This window comes from Uloborus diversus, chromosome 7 (genome assembly GCF_026930045.1).
Source record: "Uloborus diversus isolate 005 chromosome 7, Udiv.v.3.1, whole genome shotgun sequence".
NCBI classification, from domain to species: Eukaryota; Metazoa; Arthropoda; class Arachnida; order Araneae; family Uloboridae; genus Uloborus; species Uloborus diversus.
The window spans coordinates 12406265-12431961 of NC_072737.1; the positions used below are offsets into that span (position 1 = coordinate 12406265).

The following is a 25697-nucleotide window of genomic DNA, read 5'->3' on the forward strand; positions in this document are numbered from 1 at the left end:
GATACCTTTTTGTTGAATTTGTAAACCAAATTAACTTTCTAGATTTACCTTAAGTGACATTTTACTCAACTTAGCATCAATTATTTTTACGACATAGCAACCAGCAAATATTTTAACGTATTTATTAATACTACAAACAAGGTTGGATCCAACGATGTCACCAAAATGCCGGATAAGTCAGCCTGTCCTCTTCAAGGGGTTCTAGCGGGACTAATAGTCGGAACTTTCATATTGGATGACTGTTAAGCCAAGACTGAATTGCGTAGCAAAGCACGGCTTTGGGAGTCGCGAGTCAGTTAACAGGCACGCACAGTGGTGTTGCCAAAGTTTGCCTCGCACCTTCCCGTGAGCCTGGAGCTCTTTGAAAACTTTACTTTTGCATCGAACCTCGCAGAAAAGGAGCTGTTGGGCGGCATTTAATTTTATAGTGTGGCTCTGATAACTCTTGAGAATATTAAATGATTATCATGCCGTGGATCGAAAACACATTTGTTAATGTTGAAGAAACTATCTACATAAACAATGACAAAATATGTAATACTTAATAACCAAAGAACCAAAGTAGAGTAAGCACATAGACTATTTATAGTTTTAGTCCAGGATTAGTAAGTTAACCAATTAATATGCTTCTAATGTAAAACAACCAATGAGAAATAAATGAATAAAATATAAACAAAAGAAAAGGATTAACTTAAGAAAATTGAGGACCTCAGAGAGAGCTTCAAGTAAGCCTTGACCAATAGCAAAACGTTATTTATCCAAGTTTGCTTTAACCAATTAAAGTGCGATTATAGATATTTCAACAATAACGAGATGTCCCTTCCCCGGTAGCACAACTTGTCACGGCAAAACTACAGCGGCATCACTACGAGTTACAGCAATCGTAGTCGAAGTGGAAGATCAGTGACGTCTCTTACGAGTCACGCTGTGACTGTGACACATTTATCACATGTTTAACGGACTTCACTCTGGCTTGGCTACTACAATTGATTAGCACCCGGTTACTTTGTGACGATACTACGAAATTAAATATAGATGCCTAAAAACCTGGGATCGCCCACAGATGGTGTCACACTACACACTTTGAGGAGGGGGGGCGTGAAATTGTGACAGTCGGTTGCAAGAGGGAGGGAAGGTGTGGCAACAAGTATGATATTTTTATATGATATGTTTATGAAAAATAGCGTGACGTGTAACAAGGGTAAGGGGTTTACGTGAGATGTTACTTTGTGATAAGGGGGATGGGGGATCAAAAGTTTTGCAAAAGTGTGACATCATTTTTGGATAGCCCTAAAGCAGAACCAGAAAAAGTTCTCCTAGTTCTTTTTTATTTTATTAAAATTTTTTTTATCAAAACACCAATAAAAATGCTTTTAATGTTTTTTCCTACTCTTGCTTATATGAATTTCCGAAAATGAAATTCTGATACAGCGTGTTTTTACTGACTAGATTATTTTACTTATTTGCCATCTAAGTTTACATAAAAATCGTAGTACACATTTAAAAACTCCATAATAAATCTAGAAAATAAAAGTTAGAAAGAAAAAACGCAACGAAAACTGTCTAAATTGTCACAAGTTTAACAATGAAATAATCTCTACATAGTGTAAAATGAAGTGTTCAAAAAGCATCTGTGTGTTTGAACTCGCAAAACTCGAGAACTACCCGGCCGATTTCGCTGAAATTTTCACAATTTGTTCCTTTAATTCCTGAGAAGGTTTGCAGACTAGTTCGAAAACAATTCGATGAATAGTTCTTTTTTTATTCCAATTTAGGCCCAATTTTCACATAAATTCCCGAATATGGGTGTGAAAAATGACTTGCAATTACTAATTCTATACATATCATTGGAAAGGGAAGAATTTTCCGCGTTCTACGCAATCTGTCCCAACGCTCTAAATTAATTACGGCGGGAGTTATTTACGTTTTTAGCTCGAATTTGTTTAGGCTTAGCTGAAATTTAGGCACTACTTTCTTCATTAAATTTATCAATAAAAAGTGAAGGAATTGTCCTACAGTTTTCTTTTTGACACCATTAAAAAGAGCTACCTTTTTTACTCCAGATCTAACTCGACCTATGGTCGGAAGTTTAACCCTCTATCTCCATTAGAAAAAAAGTTACAAGCGAATTAAATGAAGTTCAAAAATCTGTTCTCTATTCATGTTTTTAACCATTTTATTTTGCGTTTCCACGGTAACGCTTTTTGAATCCATTATTTCCATCTTTCTCATTTTCAATTCTGAAACTTATTTTATTTTGTGTTTCCATGGTTACGCTTTTTAAATCCATCTTTCTCATTTTATTTTAATTTCTTAAAAGTATTTTAGTATCTCGTCATTGTTTGGCGAGAAAATTTTGCATGATGGTTTTCTTTCTTTCATTTAATCCTGGTTATTGAAGATACTTCACTTGACGCAATGGTTTTTTTTTTTTCAAGGTAGACCGGGCAAAGCCTGGCAACGCAGCTAGTTACTAATAAACAGGAGAAATTTTAACAATCAAAACGATACCATAAATGTTTATATGCAATATCATTTTGTCAAAAAGCAGAAACCTTGAAGATATTTAAATTGCAGAAAATGCTTGGATTGGTTCTACTGGGATTTTTGACGCTGGAGCTTTAATAGGCTGCACCGAGCTATAAGATAACGCTTGATACATTTACATGTAGAGTTACTAAACCTTGCTACACTAAGCAAATAGCTAGTATCTAAATATACAGCTACACAGTTTATACTCGCGTAAAAGTTGTTACATTTCTTTAATTCAAAAAGATTTGCAAATGTTATAACATGCGACATCAATTTCAAATGTTGTATTCAGAAAGTATCTCAGCAAATAGAAAGGCAAGTACAATTAAGTCCTGAAAATTTAGCATTCGCTAACCTGACCGCGTCCAGAACACTCGGTCACACCCGGACACAGTGAAAAATCCCGTTGCGTGAGCATTCCAATAACCTAACATTGTCACAAACTCGGTCCCTCCTCGGTCCACATTACTCCGAATGCTCGGGACTGTATTATTGGAGGTAAAGCTTGTGTTAGAATAAACTAAAGTGAAGAAGGAATGGGGGGGGGGGGGATACAAAAGACATCAAGCCAGACTCACACTGTTCACACTTAGTGCCAGACCATCCAGAGGGGCAGACGCAGCGTCCATAAGCATCACACGTGCCTCCGTTTTGACATTGGCATCGTCTACGATCAGCGTTTATGACAGTTGCATCCCCTAAAGAGAAACAAAAAGAAAACGCACACACACACATTACGGATTTTAAAATTCAAAAGTTCTTGAACACATACATTTCTCTTAAATTGGCGCGTCGTTTCATACAACACTGAAGTGAGTAATATGAAACCATTATAAAGTACAAGGGGTGTTTCAATCCGCCTTCTTATCTGGATACTTTACAGCTACGGCTCTTCCCTCAACTGACACAAGATGAACCAGAAAACTTCATCTTTCTGCAAGATGGTGCGCCGCCTCACTGGCATAATGAGGTACGCGATTGGCTTAACCTAACTGTACCCGACCGCTGGATTGGCCGTAAGGGGCCTAATGACAGGGCTTGTTTCCCATGGCCTCCACGGTCACCCGACCTAACGCCGTGTGATTTCTATCTTTGCGGGTTTATTAAGGACCGTGTGTATGTGCCTCCACTGCCAGCAGACCTTCTCGAATTAAGGACAGGATTGAAACAGCTGTTGCAGCAGTTTCTAATGAGACACTCATCAAAGTTTGGGAAGAACTCGCATGTCGTCTTGACGTGTGCCGCGTGACGAATGGTGCTCACATTGGACACTTGTAGGCTATTATGTAAAACTGTTTGAGTTTCTCTTTCATTTGATATATCACTTGTGGCTGTAAGTTTGGTGTAATAAATATTATAACATGTTAAAACCCCGCTATTCATTTTGAAACACCCTGTATTCTTTTAAATTTTGGTTCTAAGACTAGTTACATTTTAAGAGACAGCAGAAGTATTTTTTTTCGGTAGAAATTACTTCAACGTTTTAAGAGCGATCATCTTTTTGCGTGAAATAAATGTTTTCTTACTTCATATAGACGAGAAGATAATCAGGAATACCATTTACATTTCTATAAAAAAAAACTAGTTACTTTTTGGATAAAAAATCTCCAAATCACTACCAACGTATACTAGAACTGTCTGTAGCGAACTATCACTTGTAACAGAAGTACTGTTAATGTTGTTGCTATGAAAAAAATATGTATTTTATAAAAAATGGCAAAAATGAAAAGTAATATGGAATAGGTGGTTTAAACCATTGAGAAACTTCAAACGTTCTGTTTTTTCCGTGTTTATGGAGTATCTGATTCAATCTATTTTATATTATCTCTCAGGTGATGCCATATCTATTTTCTATATAGTGAGTAGGTTGCTAAGATCCAGCTTTCCTGGCTGTATTTTCTTGAAAGTAGTGGCGTATGAGTAGGAACACTTATGTTGGGTTAAACGTATCGGGGACAACTACGTTAGGGCTCTTGAAAGGACAGGTTTACGTCGAAGATTTCGAAATACCTGGTGCTCCCAAAAATTGTATCTGCACTTCTTATCGAAGCTGAGTTATTGTCAACCGAGGTGGTTCATTATAGCATGTTTTACCTACATAGTGTGTTTTGGAGTCGTTTTTTAATAGAAATATTCTTAAAAAACTTTAAAAAAACTGGAACCTGAATCAAATATACGGAAGTGATAAACAATAAAAAGGAGTTTCGCAATTTTAGCAAAGCTTTTGAGCTTAGCACGGCAAAAGTATCCATCACGCCAGCTTGGAAAATGAATCTTTAAGCTGATGGACAATCATTTTCAACGAAAAAAACTTTGTAACAATCTGCAACTCTTTTGGCGTGTGTTATGAATAATATCGGTGTTCATTCCACATGTGTACTAGTAGTTTGAATACACTTTATTTCAAGTAAAAATTTATTTCAGCCAATGGAAGAGCAACAAGGCTTCCTCGTGATACAGACTCTCCCGCTTAATGTGGTCGCAGTCTCACATTCACACAAAGTGTAGAGAAAAAAAGCCTCGCATGGTAGAGGAAAACTACGAACAGTTTTGAAAAATCTGGATTCTTATTTTACTTCAAAACAACTCAAAACTCTCACTAAGATTAATTTAAAATTTGCTCCTTAGTGTAACTTATATCTATGTAAGAATGGTAGCAAAAATTATCTTAAAATCTGCATTCCAGTGTAGTTTATGTCTACGTAATAATGGATGCATATAGGATAAGGGTCGCCAAAAGTCAAGACTGGCCGCGAAGCCCCCCCCCCCCCCCCCCAATAACACATACTACTGTGTATCCAAGTAGGGTTCCCTCAAAGGCCGGGCCCTTAGCTTCCGACTAGGCTGACATGGCCTCTCGTCGGTCCTGTTTAGGATATTTATAAGGATTACTTACCTTTGGCTTGGACACAATGCGGTAGTCTGGGCTCCCATTGTCTGCCCGGGTAGCAGAAGTACCGCCCTTGGCGCTTTCCGTCACAAACAACATCACATTTTTTACCATTCATTTCCATGGTGCAGTTATAAGAACCAGAACCTTCTCCAGTGAGAGACAGCTCGCACAGGCCACTCGCTAGCAAAGAAAGAAAAAAAAAATACCTTCAAACCAAAAAAATAGTTTAAAAAATGAGGGGTACGTAGTAGATCTACCTACACGTGGTGTACCCTGGGCAACGTTTTATACTGCAAAATGATCTACAACTCTGGCCATGCTGCACCTCTGCAAATGCCCTGCTCTTCCACAGATTTCAATTTGGGAGCGTTGTTGGGTGGTGAGAACTGCCCTGAATTTAAAAATTTTGAGTAGATCGGGGCACGTTTACGAAGATTTTTTTCAATGAATTTTCCAATTTTTTACGTTTTAACTTAGAAAATTTTAGGACATGGCGATTTTATGAAGCAGTTAATGGAGTCAAAATTTGTATATTCAGTTGTTCCTCAGTTTGTTTTTAACCGTTAAAAAAATATTTTTGAGTCCAAGTCGGTTGCGTGAACTTGCCCCGGACACGGGGTACGTTTACGCATATTTATTTTGGCACCTAACATGGTTTTGTTAGTGTTTTAAACATAATGTCTTACCATCGTTAAAATAAAGCAAATTTATTACTGACTGAATAGTATATAAAGTAAAAGCTGAACGGGCATGAAAACAGCACTATATGATTGTAACCTATAAGATACGAATTTGTAACTCAATTACAAAATAAATGTTGATTTTCAAAACTAAATAGCCAGAAAATACTAAAAAGGTTTAAGACAGTTCGGAGCGAAAAAAGCGTCTGGGCACGTTAAGAAGTAACACACCGTAAGAACGTGCGGAAAGGAGGTGCTCCAATGTCAACGCGCCCTAAGTACACGACTATGTACCGCCCTATGTTCAGTAAGTTACCGCCTACTAGGGCCTTAACTGAAAATACCATGCCTTGTCTTCAATCTTCGAGTTGAACCGAACCTTTGCTTCGGTCACTCGTCTCGTCTGTGCTAATTCTGTATTAGCTACCAGTTTGTTTGGCACTCTTGGCTTCCTTAAGAGGACTCATCAGACAGAAAATTTCTAGCTTTCGGAAGAGAGAGAGAGAAAGCTGTAGCGTTTTACTTCCCCCTCTACGTGGAGCGGCTGACAGGTTTTGGGGGACGTCTTCCCCTCTATGCTGTCACCGCTCAAAATTTATTGGTAGGGGAAGAGGGTCCGTGTATAGTCTTGGATGACCACATACAATTTTTGCGTTGATTCCTTTAGCTCATTTTAGTTTCGACCGAAATCTTCTACACAATTGGTGTTTTGTGCCTAACTTTCCTTTCCTTACGCACTGAAACTCGAAATTTTGTTAATTTTATATTCGTTATTTGTTTTCTAAATTTGATTTATTAAAATGCTTTCACATGCTACTTTTTATGCACAAAAAGGATATGCAGTAGGATTATTAACATTTCGTTTTCCTTCGAAATGCAGCATTATCAATCTGCAAATCAAAAGCATTCGCAGGATTGATAAAACAAATTATGGATCACGTTGCGATTCGAATTTGCCGCTCTTGTTCATCAAATATTACCGCATCATTACCGCCAGCACCAGGCAAATGGGCGCGAAATTCTTGCAGTCTGGCTGAACTCACCAAAATGAAACAATTATTCAAAATTTGAGGAATGTGCCAAAACAAGGCCCCCCATCCCCCTTCCAATTTTAAAGAAACGACTTGGACTTGAAATGATATTTTCGAATAAAAGCAAAACTGTTACTTTTGAAAACAGTTATATTCCAGTATTATTTTAATCTTTTGCAATCTATATTCTGTAGCATTTGATCTATTTCAGCCTCTGCTTCACATTTTAAAAGTCGATTATGAAAATTACGTTTAAGAATTTCATTGGCCGCAGCGGCACCATCATTAACTTTCTAACCAGAAGTCAGTAAATTTAATAATCAATTAAATTTATCCTGATTTAATTAAACACACTGGTATGATAAATTATAAATTCATTTGTAGAAACGTGAATCGAAATAAAAGTAACGGAAAAAGAATGATTATGAAAAGTTTCCGCATTAATTTCCATATTTGTCAAGCTGTATGGGAATGACGGAATCCTTAACCTCCCCCCCCCCCCCGCCACTTATCCATGCGAATTATCAGGGAACGTATTTTTCGGACTTGGAACATACTGTTTTAATTCATAGGATAAATTTTAGAATTAGTAAAGCGTTCGAAAAAGAAAATCAAATTTGTTTCTGAAGTTTTTTAATCAAAGATTGTAGTCTTGAATCATTACTTACCTTTTTTTTTTCAATGTCCTTCTTTTCTCTTTTCGAATTTGTGCGTAGTAGTTGATTTATGCATGTTTTTAAAAGCAAGAGTTTTGAATAAATTTCAGGTTTTCTTTTCAGATTTTTTGTTTACACTAAATGTTTCACGAAAAGAATACTAATGAATCGGAACAGTGTAAAAGTTATACCATAAGAACAGTAGCACCCAACCTGCGGCTCGAGGGGCAAATACGATGTGTGAAGTTGATACGTGTGGCCCGTGGTCTTCTTTAAACTCAACAAATCGAAAAGCACGTTTAATGAGAACGTCAAAAATTGAACTAAATACTCAGAATTGGTTTCTGATAAACTGATGCAATTAAAAGAAGATGCATCAAGTAATGACTAGTCGACCCGTGCGGAACTCCGCACTGTACTTCGAATCGTTTCATAAGGTATTTCGCTCTTTAAAAATTTCGAAGAAAGAATATTATGAAGAAAAACCGAAAAAAGTAAACGGAAAAAATTAAGTGCACAAGAGAAGGCGTGTAGTTTGAAGACATCAGTAACAAAACCTCGCTAAATACAACGTTGTGATGATTTGATCATCGCTCCCCTTTTGGTTGTACGTATTTTCAATTCAAATATAAATATTAAAAGTGTGGCTGAGTGACACGTGAAAAATCAGTAATTTTGCATGTGAAAAAACAGGTTGTGGCAAATACAGTCCTGCCCATGTGAGCATCTGACGGAAATAAAAAAAGAAACATTAAAGAGATATTTAGTGGCACGGATTTGAACTGGCGCCATTCTGATTAACAGTACGACGTTCCAACAAACCTAGCAACTGTGCCTTCCTTTTCAAATGCTAGTCATTGAAGGAATGCGTAATAAAACACAGTAAAAATGTTTTCGCCGAAAAAAAACATAATAAGATCATGTGTCTATGTTTTGTCATTAGCCAGCATGATACGATTAAAAATTATTCGTAAAACATGAAATTTGATTAAAGAATGAGGAAGATCTCACGAAGCGATTGAAACAAACATTCTAGAGAAGTAATAAATTCGGTAGAAAAAATAAGTTTTTTTTTATTTTTGAATATTCAACAATTTCCCATAGCAGGTTTCTTTAACCTGTACGGCTTAAAAGCCCGCACTTGTTTTTCTTTTAATCGAACACTTAAAGTTCAAAACCAAAACCAGTTGAACTGAGTCCGTTTTTTAAGTGTAATTTTTCGAACGTAGACAAAATGTTTTTTTTTTTCAGCCGAAAGCAGAGGAGTAGAAAATGATTTCTTACTAATGAAGTTGATAATAAGTTTAATGTTTTATATCGTATTTGAATAAATAATTAAAGATTTACTGGTTGAAACTCGTTTTAATTTGGCGTAGTATTTTTTCATTTGTACAAAAGTTCGAACACTGCTATTAGAAAAATCTACATTTCAGCATACAATGAAAATGTTTTTCTGCACAAAAAGGATTCCCTTAAGGTATATCTAATACTTTTTTTTAATGCTTTACATTGAACTCAGTGGTCTGCACGGAGTCGAAGCTTAAAAAAAGGGAAGAACACCCTTCGATTAGCGGTCAACTTATCTGAATGATAACTGTAGCCTGCATAAAAGAGTCGAAACACCAAATAGCATTCCCACTGCATTTATTTTATTACGTGTGTTATCTGTTGTATGTTATGAGTACATGTAATGCGTAATATTACTGTAAATTTGCTATTATGTCGGACAGCCCGAACTGGCCCGAAGTTCAGACAGTTTATAGCCGAACGCTCTACTGAAAAAAAAAAAAAAAAAAAAAAACCACAGGTAATTTTGAATTTTTTTTCTTGCCGAGAAGTGTTTTTATTTTAAAAATTTTTACACTTTGTTATCGCAGGCTGTTTGAACCATTATGACTTAGATGGCAGCACTTGTTCATCATTTAACAGCACGGTTAAAATACAAAATAATTTGAACTAAGTTCTTTTTTAAGCGTAGCTTTTCAAATGTACTTATATTTTCGCTTACATTATGCTTTAATTTTCTTCCCGGAGCTAAATCTTTAAAAAAAAAAGACCTTACAATTGAGTATCAATTTAGCTCCGTGTTGCATCAAGTTTTCATAACAGCTAGGAGCATTTTTACCTCATGTATTCCCTCATATTTGTTATTCATTGTTCATGTAATGCACGATATTTTTCTAATTTTTTGATGCAGATTGTCCGGACGTGGGCCCGAACACGCATTCTCCTGGTTAACAGTCGAACGCTCTGCCGATCAAGCTATTCAGCTCTGACGGTAGCAGTGCAAGTTAAAGTTATAAATTTAACCGAAAACCTCATTCTGGTTCTTTAAAACAGGTTTTTTTGCCCGAAAAAACAATTTTAGACCGTGGGTCTATTTTTCGTCAGTAGCCTGCACAATAAGCTTTAAAATAAGGTGTAAATCAAAGAAATCGATCAAGAATTGAGGAAAATCTCGCGTAGAAACCAAAAACAGGCTACAGAAATAATATATAAGGATTACACCAATTATTGGTTTTTAATTTTCATTATTTTTTCCTCGTTTTCACATGCTATTTAAAAAAATGTTGAACATTTTCAAAGGTTTGGCACCACTGCCATAAGAGATTAAAAAATCATCAAAAATATTTTTTATTACAGTATGAAGTATGAGTTTAATAATTTTATTTCTGGAAACACTTCGGAAAACATACGCAAAAAAATGTCCCCTGTGGCCCAAGCTCGCTTATTATAACCCCAGTTTATTACGTTTTATCTGCAAGCTTAGAAGTTTGGATTTTGAAAGATTGGAAAGTTTTGTGTATTTGCCATAAAATGAAATTACATAACTTTAATAGCATCCGTTTTATTTCTACCTACATTCGTAGCATAAGATGGAAAAACGCAGAACTTCGAGGCTGGTAAGCTACCTCTCTCTAAATGTTAAAATTATGAGCTCAAACTTCACAATCATTATTTTTTACATAGGTGAAACCAAATGGGAGAGTAAAACCAATAAAATAAAAAATAATAAAAAGGCCTATTTTGGACCACGGTAATTTACCATGCTGTTTCGTATAAGTTGAAAACGGACATGATACAGAAAAATCTTTTGGAGGAGGCACGGAAAATTGAGTCCCCCCCCTCCGCCTATTCGATGTTTAACAATAGAGTTTTAATGACTTGATTTTTAAATGGTTTTGCGGTCAATGAATCTACTTCTAAATATAGGAATATTATGCACTAATATATTTTGAATGTGGACGGAAAACATCTTCAACGTTTCAAGCCAATTAAATACTAAACCCAATTCAATGTCACCGAGACAGTGGTTGGAAAAACTACATTTTTTTTGTAGCGAACTACAACTACTTTGTTACAAATGTAGTTATCTACAACTACTTTTTTTCAAAATGTAGCAACTACAAACTACTTTTAAAATTTAGTCGCTACTTCGCTACTTTCCAAAAAATAAGTAAATAAAAAGCATACACAATAGGTTGTCCCTCAAAAAATGAAAGTCAATTTTTCAAGTCGCATAGACTCTTGTATTTTTCCTCTTGTGTCAAAACAATCGTGAAAAAACGTCTCATATAATTTGCACAATGGCAACCCGTGCCCACTTGCACCTGAAAGTGTAAAGCAATACTTGTATGGTTGGCCAAATCGAAAAAAAAAAAAAAAAAAAAAAAACCTCGAAATTTCTGTTGATAAAACGTTGCCCCTGTACCCAACACCCCACATGCACCACAAGAACATTTATTCAAATTAAAAAACATATAGATCTGTCACACTTGACTTAAAATTTATAATTTTATGAAAAAAATTGATTTTGTTTCGAGTCATCTTTTAAAAAATTATATATAAACTAGCAAAAATACCCGGCGTTGCCTGGGTCAGTAATAATTATGAGAAAAAATCGTTACTTGCTTTTTTTTTCTGGTTTAAGTGAAAGAATTTAAAACACATATTTTTGACATGATTAAAAGTAGAGTTTTTTCCTTACCCATAAAAGTAAAATAGCAATAAGTATAAAGAACAAAATAGTATTGATTTAGAAACGAAAGCACTATATTTAAGCATATACAAATGCAAACAAATACAAATTTCCAAAACATGAAATTATTCTTCTCATGTTTAAAAAGATTAATCTGTTGATACTCTTTTTTTTTAACATGGAGTCTAAAACCTTCTCTGTATTGCTATTGACGTTGCTCGTAATCCCCTTATACTTGCTTTAGTTATTTTGGGAAATTTCAATCATTGTGGGCTCTTGGTGCGATTTTACCGAATTTGCGGGAATCGTTTTGGGATACCTTCGATGATGCTCCCTCCTTCTTTCCTTACTTTGTAAAACGATCTATTAATTTTCGTTACAAAGATATTATCGCCAGGTGCTGAGATACTTTTGGTCACCCTAAAATGGTGCTAAAGAGTTTCATCCGAAATGTTTCCAAAATAAGTAGTAAAATTTGGCGATTGTTTGAAATTGTGCAAAAAGGAAAAATTAATGGAAGTTTTTGTGCTGTTTATGGATTTGCCTAATTTAGTTGCTGGATTATTTAACACAGTAAAAAAAAAGTTTTTTAAAGATTCTTTGATTGGCGATATTTTGTTTACATGGTGAAAACTGAGAAACATTATGACGTAATCTTCGGCTTCAAAAACAGCGACATTGAAAAAAACTGCCAAATGCATCAGCTACGGAAATATTTTCACAAAAATTTTGGCGATCTGCTGGTTGATTGGATAATGAGTAAGTGTTCAATCAGCATAAATAATAATAAAAACCATTAATTACATTAAAGTTCCGTTTAAATGGAAAATGATCAGCCAAATCATGTATTATTTGCCAATCTTGTGCAAAAATCTTACTTCAAGATTTGACTTGAGAAAAGCCTTGAACAGTCACGAAAAGCAAAGATAGTCAACAATACAACAATAGTCGCTATCGACAGGGAGTTGAGACGATACACTAAATACTGTATTGAGTTTAGCAAAGCCTCGAACATGGAACTAAAAAGCTCATAACTCGTTTTTCATTCTACTTAGAAATTTCGAATAAGTGCCATCTTCAGCAGAAAAATCAGAGCTTCCGATGGATATATAATGTAAATATGTGCAAGTATTTTTTCATCCCTATATTAGAGAATTTATACGAAAATTGTATTTTATTGCTCCCCTAAGGGGGGTTTTGCTCCCCATAACGGGACGAAAACTACCCTATGTGTTATTCTGATGCATAAGCTATATTATTGTAAAGTTTCATCAAAATCCGTTCAGTAGTTTTTGCGTGAAAGAGTAACAAACATCCATACATCCAAACATCCATACAGACAAACTTTCGCATATGTAATAGTAGTAAGATTTAAATAGAATATTGCCACAAAGTCAATTCTTCTCCCAGCCGGTGTGGCGTGATCGGGTAGGCTTCGGACTACCACCTCGACGACCTCGGTTCGAAACCGACCGCGGGTCGGTGATTTGAAAAGAGAATTAATCGTATGTTCTTGTAGTTACCTTTATTTGTTTTATTTCCTGTTCTAGTAGTTTCTAGAATGTTCCAAAACATGTAAATTTAAAATATGCAAATCTTGCATTCTGGAATCTTCGATCACTGTATATAAGTGACTTGTTTCTCTGTCTGAAGTAGTTCTCAGCCGAGTGTAGCTGTGGTGCTCTGTTAATAAACTACGTCTCTTGCTTTACCTAGAGTGTTCACTTGGTCTCCTTACACTATCTACGTGACATTTCTGGTGGAAGCGCCGGGTAATCCTTCTGCATCCTGGAATCGACTGGACTCCGAAGGAGTAATCGCTTACGAGAAATTCCGCCTGAGTACGGACTATTCACACCGCCTGGCCGAGTAAAGAAAACCAAGGACATGTCCACGGATACTAATACGTCTGAGACCAAGCCAGTGCTAGCCACTCCACTTGTGCAGCAGATCAGAAATCCTTCCGTCTTTCGCGGAGAACCTGGGCAAGACCCAAACAAGTGGCTTAAGGAGTATGAAAGGGTTGCGCATCATAATAAATGGGATGACCTTTTCTGCCTGTCGAACGTTTACTTCTTCATGGACAGTACTGCTCGGCAATGGTTCGAGAATAATGAAGACAAACTGACTTCCTGGGAGCTGTTTAAGGCCGAATTAGGAAAAATCTTCGGCGACAGCAAACATGCAAAGCAAAAAGCTGAAGAAGAACTGAAGAAAAGAGCCCAAAGGCCTGGAGAAAGCACGACATCTTATATCCAAAGTGTTCTGGGACTTTGTCAAGAAATAAACCCAAACATGTCAGAAGACGACAAGGTTTCTCACTTAATGAAGGGGGTAGCAGAAGACATCTATCAGACACTGCTAACCAAAGAACTGAAAACCACCGGGGACTTTATTAAGTGGTGTCAGTACATCGAGGACATGAAACAAAAGCGGGTTGCTCGAGTGAAATTCGATCGCCTGCCGAACGTCGTCCCGATGGCTTCAATGGACGAAGAGACGGACTTAGCTGCACTTATTCGCCAGATAGTGCGAGAAGAGGTCCAACGCCTGCTCGCACCAAGTACAGAAATTGCTCCGCAGCTGCAATCAATCGAGGCAATAGTCAGAGGGGAGGTGCAGGACGCCCTTGCACCTATTTCAACTTCATGTGACCCGTGGACGGTGGTGCAGAAACCACCACAACGACCCCAACTGCCCATCAGAAGACGACCAATACCCGTGGCCGAGCTTCGACCCCGGAAGACTGACATGTGGAGAACTACCGACAACAGACCTGTTTGCTTCCACTGTGGTCGCCCCGGACACGTCGTTCGGTACTGCCGCGAGCGACGAGCTGTTTTCGATGCTTACCGGACCAGCCGAGGAAACGCCATGGACAGCCGAGCCGAGACGAGGGATCACGTCGACTATAGTCAAGCAGCCGCCAGAAAAGTCTCGCCGAGCCCCACTAGAGGACGATCACCGACACGCCGCTACAGAACGCCGTCACCTTACCGCCGTCCCAGTGTCTCTCCTAGCCGCCGCCACGAGGAAAACTAAGACCTGCGACTTCCCTAGGAGGTGGGGTCGCCGCCGAAGAAAATCCTCCGACTGCTTCGAAGATGTCCGGAAATCATCTTGAGGTTATGGTCGATAATCATCCAGTACGTGCTCTTGTCGATTCCGGAGCATCTTCTTCCATTATTTCCGACCAGTTTCGGCATCATCTCCGTAAAACTATGTTCCCGACCAAGGATAAAGTCTTTCTGAAAGTCGCTGATGGAACTTATGTCCAGCCGCTCGGGAAATGTGTGCTTCGCTTACAGATCAACGGACGTATCCAGCCTTTTGAATTTACGGTATTGCCGAGTTGTAGTCATAGCGTCATTCTTGGATGGGACTTCCTGGAAGCAACACAAGCCGTAATAGATTGTGGAAAATATGAGTTGACACTCGACGACACACTACTGGAAGTTCCAGAGCGTCAGACGTGGACTCTACATGCTATAGACGATTACACAATACCTGGACGTTCTATGGCTAAAATACTCGTCAACAGTGATAGTGGAGATCACAATACTGACATGATCGTTGATGGAAATAGAGTCCTGCTGTTAGAAAAAGAACTTGCACTTCCTGCTACAGTCATCACATTGCGTGACGGCCGAGGCGAACTGTGGATAGCCAATGGACAAGCTGCAGCTCAAATCATACCAAAGGGTATGGCTTTGGGCCATGCGGAAGCCATAAACAAGGACTATATCAGCACAATAAGCGCCACAGAAGCACCTAGCAGGGTTCAAACGAAAAGTAGATACAGTTATGTCGACGACTTTAGTATGTTAGCACCGAATCTTACTGATCAGCAAAGAAAGAAGCTTTTAGACGTGCTTAAGAATTTCTCCGAAGTTTTCGATCAAGAGAGAGAATCGCGATCCCTGAGAGGGACGGTTAAACATCGGATTGACACTGGCGATCATGGACCTGTGAGCCAAAGGGCATACCGAGTGTCTCCCATAGAACGTCGCATAATCCAAGAAGAAGTTGATAAGATGTTAGACAGAGGAATAATCCAACCGTCTGAGAGCCCTTGGTCGTCACCAGTTGTCTTAGTAAGGAAAAAAGACGGAAGTTGGCGCTTTTGCGTAGATTACCGCCGTCTAAATAAAATCACTAAGAAGGACGTTTATCCTCTACCCCGTATAGACGACACTCTCGACTGCTTGAAGGGCGCCAAATTTTTCTCATCCATGGACCTCCGATCCGGATATTGGCAAATCGAGGTAGATGAAGCCGACCGTGAGAAGACGGCATTCATCACTCCGGAAGGCCTATATGAATTCAAAGTTATGCCGTTCGGCTTATGCAACGCACCTGCCACTTTCGAGAGAATGATGGACAACTTACTACGTCACCTAAAGTGGACGATGTGCCTCTGCTACTTAGACGACATCGTAGTGTTTTCTAAAACTTTTGACGAACACCTCACGAGATTAAGTACCGTTCTTGATTGCATCCGGGGAGCTGGCCTTGTTCTAAATGCCAAAAAGTGTACCTTCGCCGCCCAAGAAATTAAAATTTTAGGCCATCTTGTGTCCGAGGACAGTGTTCGCCCTGATCCAGATAAATTGCAAGCTGTCAGCTGTTTTCCTGTACCAAAGAATGTCCACGATGTTAGGAGTTTTCTAGGATTATGTTCTTACTACCGCCGTTTTATCAAAGATTTCTGTCACCAAGCTCAACCACTTCAAATGCTGCTGAAAGGCGACACAAAATTCTGCTGGGCTAGCGAACAGGCTAAAGCATTCCAGAAGTTAAAGGAGGCCCTCACCACGGATCCTGTCTTGGGGCTCTACGACGAGAACGCTCCTACAGCACTACATACAGATGCCAGCGGCTATGGAATTGGCGCAGTTCTCGTTCAAGTCCAAGGTGGACAAGAGAAAGTCATTGCCTACGCCTCACGGACGCTGACGAAGGCAGAGAAGAATTATTCCACCACTGAGAGAGAATGCCTCGCTGCTGTATGGGCAGTGCACAAGTTTCGTCCATACCTTTTTGGAAAGCCGTTCACCATTGTTACTGACCATCATTCCTTATGCTGGTTGATTGGACTCAAGGATCCGTCAAGTAGACTTGCTAGATGGGCATTACGACTGCAAGAATATGACGTCTCTATAGTTTATAGAAGTGGAAAGAAGCATAAGGACGCCGATAGCCTTTCCCGCTATCCGGTAGATGGAGTGGTTTGCAGTCCGGAAGAAGTAAATGCTCTTAGCTCATTCACCGATATACAGGCGCAGCAGATGAAGGATCCCGAGCTTGCCAAAATAATAAGAAGCAAAGAGAGATCCGAGCCAATTAAAAGTCATTACGAGTTAGTCGATGGAGTCCTTTGTAAGAAGAACTTCAATCCTGACGAGAAAATGTGGCTACCAGTCATTCCGAAGCACCTGCGCAAAGACGTGCTCCAGTACTTTCATGACACTCCTACCGCCGGACATCTAGGATTCTCTAGGACCTATGACAGGATAAGGAGACGATTTTATTGGCCAGGACTGTATCGTGCAGTTCGCCGATATGTTATGCACTGCCGGGAATGTCAAAGAAGAAAAGCCGTTCCGCAACAGCCACCAGGTCATCTTGTACCTATACCTCCTGCTCCAGCACCCTTTCATAGAATTGGAATGGATTTGCTAGGTCGGTTTCCAAAATCATCTCTTGGCAATAAATGGATTATCGTCTGCACCGACTACTTGACCCGTTATGCAGTCACAAAAGCCCTACCAACTGCTGAAGCTCCAGAAGTAGCCAAGTTCCTACTTGAGGAAATTATTTTGAAACATGGAGCGCCAAGGGTAATTATCGAGGACAAGTATTTCAATCTAAACTACTTTCAGAACTCATCCACCTGTGTGACGTAGCCCATCGAATGACGACGGCTTACCATCCCCAGACTAACGGGTTGACGGAACGTTTCAACAAGACCTTAGCCGACATGTTATCGATGTACGTCGACGTCGAGCATAGGAACTGGGATGAAATATTACCTTTTGTCACATTTGCATATAACACCGCTAAGCAGGACACTACAAGATTTACACCGTTTTACTTGCTACATGGACGAGAGGCTGAAACGACCCTCGACACGATGTTCCCTTTTTGCTCCGAGGAAACAGAAGGCGACTACGCGACTCGACTCGTAGTAAGGGCGGAGGAGTCGAGGCAGCTTGCGAGATTACGGACCAGGGAAGCTCAGGAAAAGGACAGAAGGCGTTACGATGCCAGACACAGGATGGTATACTATCAGCCTGGAGATCTCGTCTGGATTTTTACACCCGTAAGGAAAATAGGCCTGTCGGAGAAGCTCCTGAAAAGATACTTCGGGCCCTATCAAATCCTACGACAACTGTCTGACGTCACCTATGAGGTACAAGACTTTGATCCCAGCTCCAGACGACGTAAGCAGAAAGATGTGGTACATGTTCTTCGCCTGAAGCCTTATTATGACCCAAAAGACCAAATAATGGTCGATCATGTTCTTTCTGACGAATCCGCAGAGGAAGACGCTACACCTATTCCAGAGAACACCCATCAGCAATTGTCCCAACACACTCGTTCAGGACCCATAACACGCTCAAGGACTAGAGCTTTATCCCAGAAATCCTGAAACAGCGAGACGCTGTTGTTCTGAGGAGGGAGCAATGCCACAAAGTCAATTCTTCTCCCAGCCGGTGTGGCGTGATCGGGTAGGCTTCGGACTACCACCTCGACGACCTCGGTTCGAAACCGACCGCGGGTCGGTGATTTGAAAAGAGAATTAATCGTATGTTCTTGTAGTTACCTTTATTTGTTTTATTTCCTGTTCTAGTAGTTTCTAGAATGTTCCAAAACATGTAAATTTAAAATATGCAAATCTTGCATTCTGGAATCTTCGATCACTGTATATAAGTGACTTGTTTCTCTGTCTGAAGTAGTTCTCAGCCGAGTGTAGCTGTGGTGCTCTGTTAATAAACTACGTCTCTTGCTTTACCTAGAGTGTTCACTTGGTCTCCTTACACTATCTACGTGACAATATATCAAGTTTAAAAATTACTGGCGAACACATTTACAGATCAACAATTACAAACGAATAATAAAAGAATAATATATTTTAAATGAAAAATTTAACTCAACCTGGAAAAAATCCATATCTTAGAGTACTATGTGGGAGCCTTAAAAATCGCAGGAAAACAAAAATTTCTATTTAACGCTAATTACCTACTTTTATACTTTACTGTTTATATTTTTCAGCTTCATAATTTCGTAAAATCTTACATTTCTGAAAATATGTATAAAAAAACTTTTTGAATTTTTTGAAGAAAATTATAAATGTTAGGCCACGTGTGGGATATCTAAATGGTTTTTAATTTGAATAAATGTTTTTGTGCTGTGTATATGGGGTATAGGAGCAACGTTTTATCAACAGAAATTTTGAGTTTATAAAAAAATGTTATATTTTAATTTGGCTTAGCATTCACAAATGCTGGTTCACACTTTCAGACATAATCTGCACTTGTTGCCGTTGTTCAAATTATGATTTTTTTTTTTTTTTTGACGTAAAAGGATAAAATATAAGAGAGTGTGCGACTTGAAAAATTAAATTTCGATTTATTTTTAAGGGGGGCACCCTAATACACACACACCGTTAGAGGATTTAACAAAAAAAGATTGATAAATTAGCTCATCAGAAGACACTAATAAAAATGTCCGATATCATACTCTCATACACTGTAATGCTCGTATTTATTGTGAGTCCTCCAGAACAGTTCAATTTCATCCTTTTCTATAACATTTTCAGTAGCTTCTTTTTATTTGGTGAATACTGTCGAAAATTTAAGCCTCACTATTTTTTTTTTTCCAATCTTCGGTCTGTTCATATAAAATTCACTAAATTTTCTGCTCGTGAAATCATCGATATCTTCATTTTCTCGAAAATAAGTGCTTTTTTCAATATAAATATTGGTGAAATATGAAAATTACGACGGCAAACAAACTAATGGCTTCAAAATGAAATGCCTGGGGTCAGCTGGCATTTTTATGAATCTTATTTCTCATTGCATCCGCTGATGAACTTGTGTAAAATTTGCGCCAGTTTAAATTCGTTTGAACCTTTATTTTTTTTCCCGTTTATTTAAAAGTAGTTTCCAGAAATCGCTACAAACTACTATTTTTTTGTAGTTAACTACTTACTACACTATTTTTTAAAAAAAGTAGTGCGCTACACTACAAACTACTAAAAAATGTAGCTGCTACAGTAGCCTCGCTACTTGTAGCGCGCTACTTCCAACCACTGCACCGAGATGCTATACAATGAGCGGTTTTAATTAGAAACTTTGAAGGCAATGTTATTAAATAAACTCATCCCTCATTTGAGATTTTATAAATTAATTTATATTTTAACTACAAAATATTATTTGAGTAAGAAAATCGTAACTTCATAAAACATAAGTTTTATTGAAGAATTCAGAAACTATTTCTGTGTAAATTTCAAAGCAGTTGCTGATTTGTTATTAAAGTCATGACACAGTTGAGATAACATGCCGTTTCCATTAATAATCATGATTTTTCCAAGAAACTACCAACATGTGATTTCTATCATTTTACCTTTTTTATGAGCTGAAAAAGGAATCTATTATTTGGCAAATAGCTGCCTGGATCAAAATGACTTTTTTAGGTGAATCTACACATTTTTTTAGAAATGTTGATTATTGATTCCATAAAAGAAGAATTAGTAGACGAATGGCGATAATACGTTCCCTAGAATTCGAAACCAAATGTATTCTGCCACTCTGTGCCTCTGACTCCAGTATTACTTCTTTAGCAAACAAGAATGCTCATATTCGAAATATGCTGTGTGTGTTTCGTGTTAATAACCTATATAAAAAATGCAAAAAACAATTCAATTAAAAATAATTAATAAAATAGTTAAATTAATCTATCCCTTTTTTTTGGGGGGGGGGGCTGCCTCACCCCTAAAATCCACTACTGATCATAAACTTATGATTTGCTTTCTGACCCGCCATAACTCTTCTAGGTAAGCACATGCATATGTATTTTTTTTATGTTAATTACTAATTCAATGAAAAAAGAAGTAATAGACAAATCGCGATAATATATAACCTTGGGTTTAAAACCATTGAGTTACATATCCTTTTTCGCACTGTCCTTAAATTCCAATAATACTCGAAAAGCAAACAAAAGTGAGAAGGGTAAGTTCAAATTTTCTTCTAGGTATATTCAAATATTCTTTCCTTTTTATATTATGTAATAATTAAAAAATATATATATAGTTACATTGTGACAAAATTAATTAAAAATTATTTAATGGGTGAGTTCAATTTATTTTATCCCGTCGAGAGAAGCACGTAAACTCTCAATCCCCCCCCCCCCCCCCAAGATTTGCAACTGCATGTAAATCGTGATCTAAATACTTTTAAAGCTTAAATTTTGTGTTTATATACATAATTTTACAAAAAAAAAAAAACGCAATTATTTTTTAAAAAATAAGCAAAATTAAAATTATTTAAGAGCGTCATTTTTGCCAGGTTTTTTCCTCGCAATTCTCAAGCGAAGGAAAAAAATGCTTTCCAGACAGCTATTTAGGAGTCGATCTGTGGACAGCAGGTGGAGAAGAAACACGCCCACAAGTGGGGTGCTGACCGTTTCCCCGAAAAGGCCATAAATCACTTGCGTAGAGGCGAATCTCGTACCTTCGTAAAGGGGGATGGAAATTTTTAGTTTGTGAATTGGAATAGGCTCACCATTCATTTGATTACTGTTGTTCAATTAAAGCTATCGAAAATATTTTAACATCTTTAGAAAGCTGAGATTATGCGCTATGCTTCTATTTTTTTAAAAATCCGAATACTCCTCCTGGTTCGTCAAAAATTCACCTTTTCTCAAAGTACAACTTCAAGTTTGTATAAAAAAATTTTGAATTATTTTAATGAAAAACCGCAAAAATAGAAGCACTCTATAGTCGTAACAGATTAAGTCAAAAAAAAGAAAAGTTTGAAAATCTCAATTTCCCGATGAGCTATCGCAAGAATGAGAAGACATTCTGCCCCGTAGGTTAACATAGGGATTCGAAAACCGGGAATCTGTCTGATGCGGCCTCTTAAGAGGTTTTCCACCTCCAGCTAAGTCACTTTCCAATGCCGGGCTGATGAGTGCTAATAAGCACGAAACTGCAGTCCTCAGCTGGAATTGACTGAGCTGGCTGTGTATTTCATGTACAAGTTAATTGTTTCGAACAGTTTCAAAACGGAGAATTAAACAAAAGTTGTACTTTGAACAAACTATTACTTACAAACACAAACCGGAAAGGTCTGTGTAGGTGTCCATCTTCCCTGTTCACACGTCATCTCTATTTCACGTTCTCCTTCCCTGCTTTTAAAGACGTAGCCTGTGATGCATTTCCCACGGCACGTCCTATTGGAACAGAAAAACATACTTGAACAGTCCTGCTGGAATACAAAGATAATTTGAACAACTCTGTTTGAACATAAAGACACATTCGAATGTTGGAACATAAAGACTTGTTTGAATAATCCTGTTGGTACCTAAAGTCTTATTTGAACAGTTTTTGCAACACAAACACACATTTCGCGCTGTAGATCTCACTGATAACAAAACTTACAGTAGCGTGACACCTGCATGGTCATGCGACAAGTGACTCAGAGCTGCCAAGTCACAAAAAGGAAAATGATCGCTCATTCGCATATTTATCCCTACTGCATATAAGCCCCGATCTCCCCTACGATTGTTGACTCAGGTTCCAAATACAAGACTTTGAAGTTGTACATATAATTTCTCTGGGGAGTGCTCTTAATAAACATGGCTACTTTTCAAAGCTGCCTACTAGGAAAAAGGTAGCAAGCAGTCTATTCTTTTACTTGAGGCAGGACAGCCTGACCAGTAAATAAGCTCTTAGCACAAGTTCATTTTCAGAAATTCATGTTAAAGTTTAGTATTTAACGTTAAAAACATTTTTGTTGATATGTGTGATGATTGGAAAAAAAACCTGGGAGAACTTTGATGGTTTACCTTTCGGCTATTAAGGGAATCAAATGAAAAAAAAATGGCAGCAACCTAGCCAGTGAACAAGTCTAACCAGAGGACACACCCTTCAATTTCTTTTTTAGTTTTGTGAAAGGAAGCTGCTGCTACGAATTCATTTAAGAAGCTACTTTTGAAACCTCATTTTGCTGGTCAGTCTACCCTATTACTTAAAAAAAAACTGATCAATACAATAAGCCCCATTAGGTCGAGCATTATCGCCCTTAGTAAACAATTAGCCCGCTAAATATTCGGAAATAGGCGCTTGAGGGAAAGGCAACTTGTTCATAAAAGCACGCACCAGTAAAAGTTCCATCACATTGATGCTTTTTTCTGCTGTTTTTCGTTTCAAGATATAGAGATATTTGTCTTCTAGTGATTAAGAAATATTTACCTCACGCTTCCATCGTCAGTGCATCGCAGAGCAATCAGCCCCGTATTCTTGAGGCTGGGACAGTTTTCAGAACCTGAAGCAAACAAAGAGTCTTTCCGTTTACGTTAAAAGAACAACAGATTAAAATGCAAACGTTTTTAAAAAGAAATTAAGCTCGCAGTAAGCGTGTAATCGTAGTACCATGACTGAAGTACGTGTAAGGAAATTTATGATGGGATTAGTGTTGGAACTGCGTGTAGTTAAAATATATCGAATAAAATGATAATAATAAATTCAGAAAATTAATGGAAGGAAATTTTTAAATTCGAAAACATATATCTTTCTGTACTGAAATTTATTCTTTTGCAGGAGAATAAGAATTTTGTTTCTATTGTTTTGCAAGTTTCCGTTAGGTACTTGGTGGGTTTCATACAGAAGGAAAATGTCTCTGAATGAATCACACAAAACCTATTGCTTATATCACGCGTCCAAGTCCTGAATCGGAACATGTACTCATTGTAAAGATGAAAAGTATTTGCCATCTTGTAATCAAAAAGTTTTTTTTTGACTAGCCTTAAATGTATCTTTATTCACAAGGTGGCAAGGTCACACGATCTAGCTAACCAGCAGTTCTGGAGACTATCGAAATAAAAAATAGTGTTGCCTACAGGCACACAAAATGCGTTACGTACAAACCAAGCATGGGTGTCCTGAATCATATCACTTATCAATTGTAACGTTGTAACAGTATTTGCTAGTTGCAATGAAATGTTTTTTTTTTTTTTTTGAGCAATCACGATTGCTTATTGTTCTTACTTAACCGTCCTTGGCGTTGTGGTTCCTTTTTCAGCTTGGACCAGGGGCCTCTGCAGCACCGCCGCCCACTGGCCTCCGGTCCTTAAGCACTGTTCCTTTTTAGCGTCTTCTCCTGGTGGGTGGCGTCCATGTCCTACACACACGCGCGCGCGCGCTCACAAACATGCACGCTCACACACACGCATCCTTACGCACATACACACTTCCACGCACACATCGTTACACACATACACACACACGCCTAAGTGCATACACACTGGTCTACGCACACGCACAAGCCTATACATGCAAGCACGTGCTCCTGCACACACAACTATACGCACGTAACCGCCCAGAAGGAGAGGCAAGCTTGGGGGACAGAAGCCGTTTCTAGAAGCAGTAACTCCAATGAGTAGGGTCCTGTCGTGATTTTTTTTTTTTTTTTTTTCAATTTTCAATCTTAAAGGTGGTTTTTAATTCACAAGGAACATGCCAAACAACGTACAAAACGTCCAGATCAATAATAGCAACTCGGAATTGAAACATTTACCCTTCTTAACGATGTAAATGTATTTGAGATTTTGATCAAGAAATTTTCTTTTAAAAATCTCAACTATGTCCTTATTCGCGACAAGGTCACACGTCTCAGCTAGTAGTGCTTGTGTCCATTGCAAGTTTTCAACCGGAGCACAAAACCCATTGCATAGAGCTTAGACGAATCTCTCTTTTGTTTGTTCGGATGTGTTTTTATACAAGGCAAGTTCTCTCTTATATGAAATGTAAAACCTTTGACCGTGTCTGTCGCTTGGCATCGTTGGTACCGTCGTCTTTTAGCGAGCAGTAGCTTCTTGTGTATTGATAGGTTATGGTCCCAACCAAGAAAGGGAAGGTTTTGGTAGAGTGAAACTTTATTTTGAAGGACTGGAGTGCACATGATTGTAATATTCTTATAAATTTTTCAGTGAAAATTTCTAAAGAGGCACAGTCATTGATCGGTTTCTTTCCCTCCCCCTCAACCACCATGGTACCCTTCACCGGTTAAGCTAGAAATGGCAGGTACGAAGGTATCATTGGTTAAAATAAAAATAAAATAAATAAATCAGAATACATTTACGCATCATAACGATGTTGAAGAATCTGCTTTTTGCAACCATATAGTAATATTTTTTTTACAAATCGTTCATACTTTCCTATTTCTTAGGCTGGGATTATGTCACATGTCCTAGTTAACCGTTAAGTATCGTCACCATTACAAGAGAGCACTTGAATAAGAAGAAAGTTTAGAAGCAACGCACAAAATCTGCTGCGTATTAGATCCAGCGTGGCACCCTGAGTTTACCCATCAAAGCGATGAAATAATATTTTCTATTTTGTAACGAATTAAATAAAAACAGACTCGATTTGTAAAAACTATGTGATTAAAAAACATTTTTTTTCCCTACTGGTCGTAAATATCTTTTTATTCACTAGGAGTAAAGTCATACATCCCAGCTAGTCAGCAACTCTGGTCACGGATGAAAGAGACCTGAAGATGAAAGAGAGAGAGAGTAATGCATAACCAGGGACGCGCTCCGAACTTAAATTTTAGGGATTGTAGAAATTCTCACTTTGCAGAAGAGAAATCCAAATTTTGCCCAATGATAAATACGCTCATGCACGTATGAGTATTTCTTATG

General features: G+C 38.0%; 1 protein-coding gene across 1 annotated transcript in view; it reads right to left on the minus strand.

Annotated features, from left to right (window-relative positions):
- The window catches only part of LOC129226253 (multiple epidermal growth factor-like domains protein 6), a 72705-nt gene that overhangs the window by 28446 nt on the left and 18562 nt on the right, over positions 1 to 25697 (minus strand). The window contains exons 5-8 of the mRNA XM_054860854.1: positions 23248 to 23320; positions 22105 to 22226; positions 5429 to 5605; positions 3111 to 3230 (exon numbers count right to left, since the gene is read on the minus strand). Of these exons, the coding sequence (XP_054716829.1) occupies positions 3111 to 3230; positions 5429 to 5605; positions 22105 to 22226; positions 23248 to 23320 (492 nt within the window). The remainder of the gene's footprint in view (positions 1 to 3110; positions 3231 to 5428; positions 5606 to 22104; positions 22227 to 23247; positions 23321 to 25697) is intronic.